The sequence below is a fragment of the Bidens hawaiensis genome, unplaced genomic scaffold, assembly GCF_021521415.1.
Source record: "Bidens hawaiensis isolate Kalapana, Puna unplaced genomic scaffold, B.hawaiensis_p1.1 tig00005588_1, whole genome shotgun sequence".
In the NCBI taxonomy this organism is placed as follows: Eukaryota; Viridiplantae; Streptophyta; class Magnoliopsida; order Asterales; family Asteraceae; genus Bidens; species Bidens hawaiensis.
The window spans coordinates 1,090,848-1,106,700 of NW_027491362.1; the positions used below are offsets into that span (position 1 = coordinate 1,090,848).

At 34.0% G+C, this 15,853-nt stretch overlaps 1 protein-coding gene across 1 annotated transcript; it reads left to right on the top strand.

Annotated features, from left to right (window-relative positions):
- The first annotated feature begins 9,726 nt into the window (after positions 1-9,726).
- On the top strand, positions 9,727-10,215 carry LOC143630218 (uncharacterized). The gene has a single exon (XM_077099288.1). The coding sequence runs from the start codon at positions 9,727-9,729 to the stop codon at positions 10,213-10,215; it is 489 nt and encodes a 162-aa protein (XP_076955403.1).
- Positions 10,216-15,853: the final 5,638 nt, after the last annotated feature.

Genomic DNA, 15,853 nt, shown 5'->3' on the forward strand with positions numbered 1-15,853 from the left:
GTATTCATAGAATACACGTGATTAGCTTTCGTTCTCTATTAGTACGCAGCATCACTTTGTTTTATATGTAGAAGTCCTAATTTATAAATATATATAAAAGAATAGCAGTACAGGATTCACTCTTTTTTTTTCTTATAAGCATAATAAAAATATATAATTCTTTGTTTCTTGATATTTAATACAATGGTTCACTCTTTTTACCTTACAGAGTTGCCTGTGTTCTATATATAGAAGTCCTAATAATTTATAAATATAAATAAAAGTATAACAGTACAAGGATAGAATATATTGAGAATCATCTTAGGCATGGGCTAAAGCCTCTACGAGTCTATGCCATCTCCCATGCATTATAAGACGTTATAAAGGCATACATATTTACAAGAAAGTTTATATGTGTTTTGAAGTGATAATAATTAAAGGGACATTACTTATTGCATATGTTCTTTATTTATTAAAAAAGGTGACGGTGTGTGAAAAATGCCTCTTAAGAGCATTAACCGTTATGTATAGCGTTAGTTGAGAGAGAAATGAGGACCAATTCTAGTTGCATATTTATTAATTGTGTGATGGATTGGTGGCTGTGATTAATCATGTAAATCAATTCTAACGCCCAAACTAGTTCCCTAAACTAACTCTTAACCCTTTCTTAAGCACAATCGACCATAACAAAAAGCGCACACAAAAGAAAGTTAACGGCCACATTGATTTTTGATGTCATCGCTTTTAAAAAAAAGGAAAGAAACGTGGATGATCTTAAATGAAGAAATTGCTAACGTTCGGGTTTTACCGACCAAATAAATGTCGTTTTAAATATTTGAACTTTTTATATGTTAATAAACCGAACCCACATTAGTGCACCGCTTCAAAACGACGGGTACATAAACAGATCCGACCTACCCGATGCGTTATCCGATACGCCTGGCGCAAAGCGCCGGGTAAAACACTAGTTTTAAGTAAGAACATCAAAAGATCCTCGACATGAAATACCTCACGTTAATATCAAACATTTTTCGGGGGTTAGATAATGAACTCGCTGAACAAAAGAAACAAGAAATTAAGAACTACCACATGAATTAATTATAGTACTATATATGGTTTTTATTTTATTTTATCAGTATTTCACGAATTTATTGTTTTGTTGGTGTTTTATGTTATTTTTTAATTTTTAAGAAGTTAAATTTATAAATTCACTATTTAAATTAAGTGTTAGACAAAATATTACTATTGAATACCTGCTAAAAAAAACCATAAAAATAACAATTAATAATGTCATAAAAGTTGGGCACATATTTGACATTTCTTTCATAAAACCGTACCCACCATGTAGACATATTAATAACCTCCAAAATTAATTTTCTTTCGTTTTATAAACCAGTCATATCTGACCACAAGACCAAATCCGTCAGAAACAAAAAAAAAAAGAAAAGTTGTCTCTAGCCCTCAAGCCACAAAGATCACTTTAAACGTGGTCATTCGTCTCTAGCTACACAATTGGAAAACACACACACACAAAAAATCCAATTCCCCGATTACTCAGCCAAGATTTCGTAGGAACACGTTCCAAAAAAACTATCGACGTCAACTATTTACTTTCTAGGAACAAATCGATTCCAACTTGTTGCACACACACACTTCACTAGAACCAGAATATTAATAAAATTCGTGACCTACTTAAAGACAAAGTTAGTCTTTAATTTCATCGCCCAAATCCAATTGTCACACTCTGTTGGTTTACATGTTGAATTAACTGATACAATTCCTAAACTGAGATCCTTAGCCCCCTTCTATTGGGTTATGCTAGTTCTAGTTCCATAAGCCATTGAGAACACAAGCGTTGAGCACAAAATTCTTCTCGTTCTCTAGTTTGAATAACGAATGGAATCTTTGACTGAGTAAACGACCATTTCCTACATATCTCCTAAGCGTATACATAGAAATAATATCCTTAATTGAGAGTGCAAGACAGCTAAAGATCTCACAATTTGATTCCACACTTCGCTTCCTTTTCCATACTCACTCTGTTCCTAGATCTCCCGACCCCGTGAATCAAACTTATGACCTTCACCTACGGGAGTCCAGGTAATATATGAGTCTCCAACCATTTTTAAAGTGAGGCATAAATAAAACTTTCAAACTTCTTTATCCCCAACCCCGCCGGGGGGGGGGGGGGGGTTGAATATGTTTTCTCTGACATTTAACTCATTTAAGAATGCTAATGACTTTTGTTAAACACTTTTCAAGCCTCTTTGTAGTTGTATTCATATACTAAAAATCCGATAATTGGTTTGCTAGCCATCGTTATAATTAATTAAACGATACTATTAATATATATATGTGTGTATACAATTAGTTAAAACAGTTTATATTAATAATAATAACAATAGCACATATAAAATTTATCGAATATTCATTCGCTGGTCTCAGATATAATAAAAACACTCCATTTTAATGTGTTAGCCTCTTCAAATTTTATAACTTTTGATATGAACTAATTAAGTGTATTATTTAATAAACACTATTTAAATTAGGAAATATTTAAATATTTCATATATATTTTAGACCATATCACATACATAAGGTAGTATTGAAATACTATGAGAATCCCTTTACCAACTTCATATGTCACGCTATAGATGGTGGAAACTAGGGTTAATCTTTAAACATTCTGGCTAGTACAAAAGGGTGCATATTATGCTTGGTGAACAATTTATATTTTGTAGAAAATGAGTATGATTACCGGGGCGTTGCTACATGATTTTATCTCCTTGACATGTTTTTAATTTGGATAATATTTTGTCATAATGTTACTAAACCATATCTCATAACTCTCTAATTAAGACTCATACATTGATACACACTTTTCATTTCCGAATTAGATAGATTCATATTCGAACGAGGTTGACAATAAATTCTTTTAAGATTAACTATTTGTTAATCTATTAGATGTGTTCCATAGATACATGTGATTGAGTAAATAGCTCGATGAACGAATGAGTTGGGGTGAGTTGGAAAATTGAAAGATTTGTATAAGAATTCAAGTTTAATCCTCAGTTAGCGAAATAGTTGATGAATATAAAAACATCCTCTGTTAATTATTTATGAGAAAGTGTATCTACGTACACACGTATATCTAGAGATCATTTCTATAAATAAATTAAATCGATCATTTAGTTAATAACTTATATGTTTATGCGACTTACCACCTCCAGGAAACAATATTCAAACATAAAGAAGCCCTCATATTGATGTGGAGTTTACATTTCAAGTACTATGACATGGACGATTTTCGATAAGTTATATACATTATTAGATACAATAGTTATATTTGCAAAGGTGGTGGCATGAATTTGAGCGTACTTTTATAAGATTTGATGCATCATATGCTAGTTAGCTTCACACAAAAGATCTGTCTTGAACCTTCACACAAAAAGGTTTTGGATCTTATGGTTTGACATCTTTCTAGTGATCTTCATTTTGACCTTGCAAGCGAAAATTTAATTTTGTTAATTATTCTGGTCGGATCAGGGCCCAATGATGGATAGGGAAAATTTTTTCTATGGATTCACATTTTTTCGGCGTGCATATTTCACACAATCAAACGTTAAATTTTTTAGGCTGCTCGGGTCAAATAATATTATAAAATACATATTATAATTAGATAAATCGTTTCCACGAATCTAAAATCCAAAATACCTATTGTAGTTGGATTTTGATACATGGCGCAATGTATCTACAAAACAATTTAGTTTGCCATACCTGTCAAAGTTTGAGTCTTTGTTTCCAAATCGCGTACGCTGAACAATTACACCTTCGAAAATGCAATAAAATAGGTTAGTTTGCAAACTATGGTGGTCACTTTTTTTATTTTTATTTTAGGCCAGGGGTAATGGGGGTGAAAGAAGGGGCGCGGTCAAGGTAGCGGCCTAGGTGGCTCGCGAACACCACTATACCCATCAAGTGATCAGGGACGAGCCCCTTGGCGGGGACTGCGGGGCGATCAACTAGCCGTTGGCTAGTTTAAATTTAAAAAAATTGCCGTTGGATCACTTGGGGCTCGCGAACACCAGTACACCCTTCATGTGTGATCAGGGGCACGAACGAGGGGGCTTGATCTAGGACCATGTCATCGCCTACGTGTCGGGTTTTGATTGGATCATTTGGGGCTCAACCAAACCCCATTACCCTTAGCCTTATAGTTTGTCAATCATAAAAAGTATATGATCCATGAAGAGAGAGAGAGAGAGAGAGTATTTGAGAAAATGAGGAAGAAATCTAAAGGGCGATAATACCTAAACTGTGCTTCATTTGCTTCTAATTAATCTCCTTATTTTCTCTATATATATTTATATATATTTACAGATCTGTCACTAACGTTCTTCGTCATTGATCAATCATTCAATGGTTTAGATAAGTTCTTAAAGTTCTCACAAAATTTTGTAGTCCTTAAATGAAACTCACCAATCTATATATAAACTAAATATTCAAATTAACGGTTGTTTATTATTAAAACTTTTACACTATTAACATGATTCAGCGTAACTAATAACCAACTTGTATAACATTAAGTAAACCCTTTTTTTTAAATCTATCCATGTTATATTACACTCATCTTCAATAAATTAAAATAAATCACGATTAGTGATTATAATCTCATGAAAGATCGAAACAGGATGTTATTTATTGTTACTTCAATCGAGTTACCGCATATATCGATAACTAGGGTTTTTTTTGAGTTTTTTACCAAAATGGGGTTTAGGTAAAAAGTATTTACCAATATAGGGATTTTGAAACTTATTTACCAAAATAGGTTTAAAATTAAAATAAAAAAATATAAAGTATTATATACGGCCCACACCACCCTCATCAACTCTCCCCATCTTCTTCTTCAATTCACCAGCCACCGAATTCCGGCGACCGGTATTTTATTCGGCAATCCTTCTCCTAAACCGATCACCAAAATGTTGAACTTCTTCGATCGGTTGAGCAGCAATGGGTCTGCAACTGTCGGTTCGTAAATCGCAACAACGGGTTCATTAGGCGTGTGTCGCCATCCACCATCAACCGAACTACAAGTGACGGCAGCTGCAGCATCATCATCCTCAACAAATACCATCTCACGCGCTGCTGCTTATCATAACATAAAATCGGTGGTTCTTAAGAAGACAAAAGCGATGGTTGTGCAGTTTCCTTTGGAAAATCGATGAAAGGGAGAGCGACCGGATCTGTTAGTTTGTCTGAATATTCATTCCATTTGATTAATAATATGTGAATTTACCTCGGAATCAAGTTTCTTAATATGCATTCCCTTTGATTAACGATCTGAGAATGTATATAATTAGGCATATTACTGATGATAGTCCATTATTTTATGCTTTTGAATAGTGCATTTGTGCCAACATTTGTAAAGAAGAAAAAGACTTGAAGAGCATGTTGCATCTTTTAACGGAGAGTTGAATAATAATAATAATAATTATTATTATTATTATAATTATAATTATTGTTTGACTAAAACAACCAAAATAATTTGCAGAGTTGAAGAATAATCCGTCGACTTGAACAACAATAATAGTCAGAGAGTTGTGCTAATAATTAATTGGCATTTTAGTATGATTTTATTTATAAAATAATTGGTTGAATTAATTAACTGAGTTACATTAACAAAGAAACAAATAAATAAAGAAAAAACCTATTTTGTAAATAAGTTTCAAAATCCCCATATTAGTAAATACTTTTTGCCCAAACCCCATTTTGGTAAAAAACTCAGTTTTTTTTTTCAAGAGCACCCTACTGATAGCTAGTTAAACAAATAAATTGTAGTGAGAGTATAAAAATATATATTGAAAAACTTCAAAGTTATTTCAGTTTAACTTAGTTATAAAGATAGACAAATTCAATATAGAAAGTATGTTTTCAATAATTTTATCTCCTAGACCAAAAGTCATTAAACTTTATGTGATTATCATTAATTCTTAAATAAAACTTTAAATTAAATATTAAATACAAGTGTTTCAACATTATTTATAAAATGATTCACGAACATAAGGTCTACCGGTATATTCTAACACCCAAAATAGATTATTACGACATGAAACTTTAAAGATGAATTAAATCACTTTTATTTGTGTTAAATTTGTTAAAAAAGGCCATGAATTATGTTTTTCACATGTTAAAAAATAAAAGGCAATATATTAAATGAACAATTAATATGAGTGAGATGGAATTAAATGGATTAAACCATTTAAGAGCATCCACAACAAGCATCGGTTCCCGAGGTTTGAATCTACGTGGCAGGTTACAAACCCAATACAAACGTTAGCTTACCATTGTAGAGTAAAGTTCTTGGGTTAGAAGTCCTTTCCTGCAAACATGAAATGGACTTTGAGATGGTACATTTCTCTTTCCCTATCTCACATCCACATATATATACATTATATATATATAGTTTTAATAATTTTTTAATGAGGTTTGTAAAGGTTTGTTGTTGTGAAAAAATGTGTGGTTTTTTAGAAAAGTTTGGAATATGATGTGGCGATGATGTGGCGATTTGTGAGGGTTTGTTGTTGTGGATGCTCTTAGGATGAAATGAAGTGAAATGGAGAAAAAGAATAAACTGTGGTTTTCTTCCATGTGGTTTGTCTAAATATGCGGTTTTAGTCAAATAGTTTCAAATTTATGATTTTCATCCCTGTGGTTTCATTTTACTTGCAATTAAACCCGACCCCAACTAACATTGTTAAGTCTGGTCGTTAATCCATCAACGTGCCATTCACGTGAGGGGCAGTTTTGTCCTTTTTATCCAAATACACCTCAGCCCCTCACGTGAGGAGGCTTGCGAATTAGGATTGAAGTTTATTTGGGGTAGAAAAAGGATAAAGCTGCCCCTCACGTGAGAGACACACTAATGGGTTTAACGACTAGACTTAACGAGGTTACTAAGGTCGGGCTTAATTGCAAGTGAATGAAACCACATGGGCAAAAATCACAAATTTGAAACTATTGGACTAATCGAATATTTGGACAAACCACAGGGACGAAAACCATAGTTTATTCGGAGAAAATGAGTGATGTGATGTTTATGTGGTGTTAAGAGGGGTTAGGATATACCCCATGGCCTAATAATTAGCTAAATAATGTTTACATTTACATTACTTTTTTTTACATCATAAACTAGGATAGAGTTCGTGTGATACACAGGTGGTTAAAAAAATAAAATAAAAAAGTTAGATAACATATCATATGGATTCATAATATACAAATAATTTCTTAAAATACATAGGTTAGTAAAGATAATTTGTATTTGTATTTTAAAAGAAATCAATTTATCATTTAAGAAAAAGAGAGAGCTAAAATCAATTTATCCTAGTTGAGTTGGTAAGCCACAAACATTTTAAAAACAAGGTAGTGAGTTTGGATCTCACCAACAATATATTTTTCATTTTATCATTCATGAAGAAGAAATTATAAAAATGGAAAGTTGTACACTTTGTAACCTATGTGTAGGATCTAATTGGATGACATGTGGAATTGTCAATAGCATAGGTTGATACGCCCTGATATACCACACTCGTATCTAGAGGTAAGCAAATAAACAAGTTACCGAACTGACCGAAAAACCGAACCGAAACTGAACCGGTTTCAAACCGATTTTGTAGAAACCGGTTCGTAATTTTCTCCCACGAAACCGGCCAAAACTGAGCAAAAACCGGTAAAAACCCGAACCAAAACAACCCGAACCGAACAGATCGCAGCTTGGTCGAGAAACCGTTTTCAACCAGAACTGATTATAAACTGGTTTTGACTTTGTTGACCAAACCGAACCGGTTTCAACCCAAACAGGTTTTAAATTTTAAACCGATTTATACACCTAATAAATTGCAACTTTATTATAATCTAGGTGTTTTCCCGTCCACTTTTTATATAATAACTAAACTGTCATTAAAAAAAACTCTAGGTTTTCCTTAGCTTTGTATTATTATTATTTTGGTTAATCTTAAATAATCTCAATATTGCTTTCTATTACAATTCTCCAATCATCATAAATTAATAAAAGATCATCAGATCAATATGTTATTTGCTGTCAAATGAGCTCTCAAATAGGCCGGCTCAACGTTCTTGGAGGTCTAAAACTAACTAAACTATTGAGGCCTTTTTATTTTCTTTTCTTTATGCGTATAGCGCTAGAGAGTATACAAGAATTATAGAATACAGATGATATGACGTGATAATGAATATGTAGTAATCATCATTAGCTAGTGGCTCATCATTGAGTTACTAGTTCTAAAATAACCCTACTTTCAAAATCTCATAATACATAACTCTTATTTAAGATGGAGGCCCTAGCCTAAAGCAATTGCCTCATTTAGCTTACCCACGAGACGGCCATGGCCAAAGATATTGACAACTACTTAAACAAAGACCTTGGAGGGAAAAATATAAACCTGAAAATTCATAGTTATATAACCTATATTTATTATAATCTGTTTCTAGTTTTTTAGCAAAACTTTTTATCATTTATGTTAAGTTATAAAAAGAAACAACTATTTTATTAAACTAACTAATTAAATTACAGGTAATTACGTGCAGTGAAAGTGTCAATCCAATTAACAAAAGAACTAATAATTACAAAGGCACGCACAAGTTAAGGAATAAGTTATATTTATGGTAACTATTTAAAAATTTTAAAATTTTAAAAAATAACCATAGCACAATAAAACTTGGCCCCCAAGGTTCTTTCAGTTCAATATAAAGATGACCAGCCGAAGATAGAACCTTAATTCACCCTGGAACCCACACAATAATCTTCTTCGACATTAACTAATCCCTTTAAGCCCTCAAACGTTTATCTTGTTTCTCTCAGATGGATTCTGAGTTTTTGAACGAGAATATGCTCATCGAGATTATGTCAAGAACATTCTTAAAATCTCTCGGCAGCATCAGTTGCGTTAGCAAAAAATTCAACAAACTCACACAAGAACCGTGTGTTCACGATTCGCTGAAGAAAAATAAAAAGATGGTGTCCGGTTATCTCACGCAAAATACGAGAAGAGATTGGATGTGCAACATAGAGTTTGCACCATCTCTTAATTCAACTGGTCTTGATCTTGGTCATCTTCCATATAAAGCTCGCATTCTTGCAATGTCAGAGCAAGGAATCATGGTCATTTGGAACCCTGATCCAATGTATTGCACGAAAGAATTATACCATGTTTGTAAGCCTGCGACTAAGCAGGTTTTGGCATTGCCAAATCCCAAACCAAATGAAAAGGTAAGGAAGTTTGCGATTGTAGTGATGGGTTCGAAGCCATTACGTTACAAGATCATCAGATTTACTGACCACCCGTAAGTCTCTCTCGCCCTTCGCTCTTTATATATTTACAACACAGTCTAAACTTTATGCATTGGTGTTTCAAAACAAACTAGCTAGTATCTTAAGTAACTTAATTGCATTCTTTAATTTGTGATTTATATATTTAATTAAGAATGTGAATATTGTTGCATTCTTGTTTTCTAAAAGTTTAAATAACAACTCATATTAACCATGGATTAATGATATGTATATAATATGTGTAGTGACTTACGTTTTTCTTTTTATAAATCTATTGCAGTGTTTTGAGACGGTGGGGGAAGCTCTACAATGCGTATGGTTGTGATATATTCGACTCGTTGACGTGAGAATGGCGATCACTAAAGCATGTAAAGTTGGCTTATTGTGTATACTTGACTGATATGCAACCAGTCACAGTGAGCGGTTCGATCTACATGTTATTATCGAATAACGACGTTTTAAAGTTTGATGCATATACAGAAAAATGGAAAGTCTTTTCGTCTCCTATTCCGTATGATATATATGGCTATTCAAATCCATCAATAGTGCTTGTGAAGTATGATGGTAGGTTGGGGTTGGTATGTGAATCAACAAATGCAAACGATTGTTGGGAGATTTGGGTTCTGAAGATGAATGGATTAATGTGGGAGAAAGAAGATGTTGCGGTTGAAATTAGTAAGAGTGAATGGGGGTTGATAAAGGCATTATATGGTACGGATACAATCGTTATGGTGGATGGCAACACGCTCGTGTTTTACAGGTTTAAACAGCATGGCAATGACATGATTAGTAAGGTGGTGTTGAATGGCATCCCTTGTCGAATGTTCTCCTTCCGATCGTATTTCGAGCCAGTTGATGGTGCAGCCACATGCGGAATTGAGTTCTCCTGATGATCAAAGTTGATCTTAATATTGTTTGTTTTAGGCTCGGATGGATATATACTGTGATACTTTTTTTTGTAGCGCGTCGTTTATGAATTGAGTACGTTCTATACTGATAGAACTTGAAGGGTAAAGATGTAACTGGAATGGTTGTGATTTATAATTTTTAAATATAATTGTGTTAATACATTACGACAGTCTCGTTTAACTCTACATATAATGGACGGAATAGACAATTAAGGTGTACCTTCAAATTAAATATGGTTGGAATAAAGTAAGTTGAAAAGTTGGTGAGACTTGTAGCTAGCTTGTAGAAAGTACAACGAAGTGAAGTAGTTTAGTAGTTGATATATTTGTTAATAGCGTATAAAAAGTTTGTTTTAGATCGAGAAGTCTTAGGTTACCGCAAATGATGGGTCATTGACCCATCCAATTATCTCTATTTTTTAAGTATCAAAGATTACCATTAAAATGAAAATTTATCATATGTGAGAAAACTCTTTTATAGTAAACTCTGGAACCCTTATTTGGTTGTCACAGGGAACTTGAAATCAAAGATCTCTTTTTTAAATATAGTCTTTGGTGGCTCACATTGGCTGAAGATCAATGATATGCATTAAAAATAGTTTGATTATTTTTAGTTGAAGATATACATATTTTAAGTGAAAATTTTCAATAGCCTATTTGTGGAGATAAATTCTCAAAATAGCCACGTATTTTATACATTCCCATATCATAAAAACTTGTTGGTGGAGATAAGTTTTGAATCAAATCCGTCTTCAACGACGAGTTTTGTTGAGCCAATCAAAACAAGACACTTGTTCCAAATCCGTCTTGGCCGATAAGTTTTGAACGAGAACGGAGCGGTAGGATGCGCGGAATGAACTTTGATTTTTCAGCAAAGGCTGCGGGACGATATGATTTTGTGAAATCTTCTTCCGCATCACTGTGGTATTCAGTATGGCGAACTACCGCATGCGGGCGACTAGTTCTCTCTCGTCCATGAATTCTGCTATTTCCGCTGAAATAACTAACTTCACTTGGACGATACGTAGAATCATAACTTTCATATTCAACTCTGTAAGCAGGCTCGCACATGACTGTATGAGGACGATCACGCCTCCTCCTTTGAAAATCATCTTCAGAGAACCTTCCGTTCGAAGACTATCATGCATTTGACTCCTCCGAACTGTTGTAGGAGGAGATGGGGATCACCGGGAGTCTCATCATAAACCAAAGTGCGAGCGCGGATTAGCTCTTCACGAATCATGCGCTCGTATTCAGCTAGGGCATTTTCTTACTGAATCCTCGGGAGATTGAATCCCCCCATATCTGGAGTTACGACGGTGAGACCTCGCCGGTTCGGAATTATCAGATCCGTCTTTCAAACCTAATTATGTGCGAGCCCGGCGAGTTTCCGCTGTAACACGTCCTAAGTCACCCGGAGTTGGGCCTCCAGGTTCCTCGACATCATTAGTATGTCTAACTGTCGCCGGAGTTCCTATCGGCCTTTGGAGAGATTGACTCATATCGTACGAACAAACAAAAACTCATACAATTCTAGCACAAGCACGGATGGCGCCCATGAAGAAACACAGATATGATCCCCTAAGGGCTTAGATCCAGTGAATCCATAGGTTACGAGTTAAGTAATTACTAACTGACGATACGAGTCCGATCTACCAAGTCAATGATAGAAATCTGCAAAACAACCACCGTGAGCTCGTTACGGGAAGGACAGGAGGGGGGGTCTTCTCGTAACTACCCTTCGGCGTGAGAATAAGTACAATTCCAATGAATAGAAAGTACTTAAGTATTTGTGTAGATAGTTGGGAGTGAAATGAATACCTCGTGGAGATGGTGAAGGTATTTATAGCCGAAGGATGTTGGAATATGATTGGCCCAGCTGTCCCTTTCCAAAAGATGCTCCCGTGACTTCCAGGACACGTGTCCGCATATGATAGGGCGAGCTATATCAGCCATGTGCATGGTTGTAACAACCTGGACGCATGTCTTTCTTCTGTTGGTTGTTATGTCTCGTGCTTTCCAAAAAAGGATCTTGGTAAATCTTCTAGAAAGAAGTTGGTTAATTACAGTTGTCCTCTTACGTTGCCTTCTAGTTATCCTCGAGGGTTGGAACACTACCCTGCGGATGACTTCTGAGGGCGTCTGGATCCTCTCGCACATAGACTCTAGGATTTATTATTGTTCTTCCTTTATCTTGAATTATGCGGGTGATTTATGTGTTCCGCGGGTGACTTCTGAGGGAGTCCTCTTTCACCCGTGGGTGGTTGTTAAGGGTATTAGAGTTTTTTTGGTACCCTACCTCTATAAGAGGGAAGATAAGGTGGCTAGTGAATTACGGCTTGTGTAATGTGTTTGTGATTTAGAAAAAAATAGAGGGAACTGTGAAAAATGTTAGGAGGGAATCAAACAGAACTTAGGAAATCTTTTTGGGGGGGGGGGGGGGGGCTTATTTATTTTAAATGAAAAATGTTAGGAGGGAATCAAACAGAACTTAGGAAATCTTTTTTTTGGGGGGGGGGGGGGGTGGGGGTGGGGGGGCTTATTTATTTTAAAATTTTAATACACTACAATTTAAAGTATATAAAAAATTAAAATATATAATCACAAGTCATATAATATATTTATAAAGTAAAAAATACTAATATAATTATAAGTGTAATATAAACAAAAGAAAATTATATGTACAAGTATTTTTCTTCAACAATCTCACACTAACCAAAAGTTAGGGATTGCCAAACTGTTGTAGACCGGTGCTGGAATAATCGATTCATGTTTACTACACACAATAGTTTCCAGAACTATGTCCATCATCAATGCCTCTATTAGTCGATGGAAAGCCAATGGTGGCTATGTTAGTCATTGGTGTCATGTTTTACTATCACAAGGAGTCGCCACCATTATAGGCGTTTTGTCGCAAAACCACCGAGTCCAATTTTCCTCGCTAAACCTACTTGAACACGTCGTCACTTTCATTACCCTCGACCGAGTTGTCTAGCCGCTAGTTGTCACCGAAGAGGAGGAGAAAAGGAGGTTGGGGTGTGGTGGCAAGCAGGGAAGATGAAACGAGTTGGGGTAAGGTGGGGCCAACATTACACTTTTTTCTTCCACGTTTTAATTATATCGTAATATGTTTTTCATTTTTATATTATTAATTTGTTAACTTAAATATGTTGGTTATCGCCATCAAGCTTCTGGTTTGGTGGTTAAAGGGTTTTTCCGTATATGGAGGTCTTGAGTTTGAATTTATGGAGCGTTAAACTGATAACAGACGATTGAAAACTTTTACTCATGGCTCGAACTCAGGTATTGGTGATATGTAAGCCTAATGACTTACCACATAATCAGAACACCGTTAAAAAATATGTAGGTTCTTAAATCCGGTCCGACCGATCCAACCCGTCCGACCAGTGAATCAACAAATAGTCAAGTTGAAAGTCTAGTTGGGTTCTAAAATCAAGTTTTGTAATAATTGTGGTTTCGGTTAAGTTTTTAGAGATCGTTAACTCTTACTAACCTATTTTAGTTATTTTTTTTAATATTTGATTTTTCGACATTGTTATGAATTTTGGCTACGGATTTATTAAATTTATTTTTTACGTGATTGTTTCTTGATTTTGCTATGGATCTTGATACGACTTTTATTTAATTGTTTTTAATTATTTGATTTATCGATTTAGCTACGTATATTGCTATGGATATCACTAAAGTATTTTAAAATTTTATTTTCATGATTTTGCTACGATTTTTTGCAACAAATTTTATGTAAATACTTTTTAAATTTCTCAAGTTTGCTACGAATTTTACTACAGATTTTATCAAACTTTTTTATGAGTTTTAAAATATTTTTTTTTATGATTTTGTTGTTAATTTTGCTATGAATTTTATAAGGTCATTTTAATTAAGCTTCTTTTCTCAAGTTTGCTACGGATTTTTTTGCTACGGAAAATGTGTAGCTAAATCATAGCAAAATTTGTCCCTGGCTAATTCATAGCTATTTCGTAGCAAAATTTGCAACAGATTTATTTCGTAGCAAAAAATTCATATCTAATACCTATTTCTGTAGTAGTGATAATCTAATATTGTTTTGATAGACTGTTCTCTTTAGCTTTTATGTTTTTTTTCAATGTGTATCCATTTAACTTATTTCCTTTGTAGCTATACTTCTTTTTTACCCATTTAGAAAATTGCATCTACTTAGGAGATTAAACTTTTCGCCATATATCGTACATGCTAATTTAGTAGTGATATAGAAATTTACTTTTATTAAACTTTAAACATAGAAATATTTAGAAATGTTTTTTTCCTTATGGGAATAATATGAATAAATTAAGAAAGCATTCCATATTCACTAATAGTTATTTTACGAAAAAAATGTATAAATTGAGGAGAAAACGTGTTTTATTTTTAGCAAACTACTATTTTTTGATAATTATGTTAAAATCATTTTATGCCTCATTTTTAGGTGTTTAAAAATTAAAAGATTTAATGTAAATTAATGGTTGTCAACTTAAGAATTGATTTGAAGTAAAAACTTATATCATGTCAAGAAAAGTATTATTCTTTTGCTCAATAAACATAGTGATTAAAATGCAAATGATTGTTGGGACATTTGGGTTCGGAAGATGGATGGATTGTGGGAGAAAGAAGATGTTGCGGTTGAAATTAGTAAGAGTGAATGGGGGTCGATAAAAGCATTATATGGTACGGATACAAGCGTTATGGTTGATGGCAACACGCTCGTGTTTTACAGGTTTAAACAGCATGGCAATGACATGATCAGTAAGGTGGTGTTGAATGGCATCCCTTGTCGAATGTTCTCCTTCCGATCAGATTTCGAGCCAGTTTATTTGGTGCAGCCACATGCGGAATATATTCATGAGTTCTCCTGATGATCAAAGTAGATCTTAATATTGTTTGTGTTAGGCTCGGATGGATATATACTGTGATACGTTTTCTTGTAGCGTGTCGTTTATGAATTGAGTACGTTCTACTGATCAGTAGCGGAGTTAGGAATTTTTTCCTATGGGTTCGGAATTTATTGGTGTTCGATTTTTTTCCGGCATCAAAGTCTTCGGGCCCGGATGGGTCGGGTCTATTATTCGGCCAAATAAATAAAACACAATATCATAGCCATAACAAAAGTATATCATCAACATTAAAATAAATTATAAAATTATATTAAATAAAAAGACGTATTATAGTTGTTCCATATGCATTTTCATGTATTGAAAACGAATCATAACATCTTCGGCCGCGACTATCACCAACAACTCATTTTCAATATAGCAAATGCAAGCATCATTCATATAATCGCCACACATCCGATTAGTTAGAATACTTTTTTTTAAAATGATGATAGAGGAGATCAAAAGGGGTACATTCTCATGGATTTAAAAAAGGGCCGACAAGAGAAACTTGATTGGTCGAGTTTGTGTAAGTTTTCATTTATAAAAAATGAAGTTTGGTGTTGTTCATTCATTTGTTTTAAGCTTCTTGCTAGGTATATGAGTTTTTTTAATAATATTTCAGCCGTTCAAAAAAATAAAAATAAAAATAAATATGGATGAATTATGACCATTAAACAAAATATGGCTACATATATTATTATAATAAAAACAAT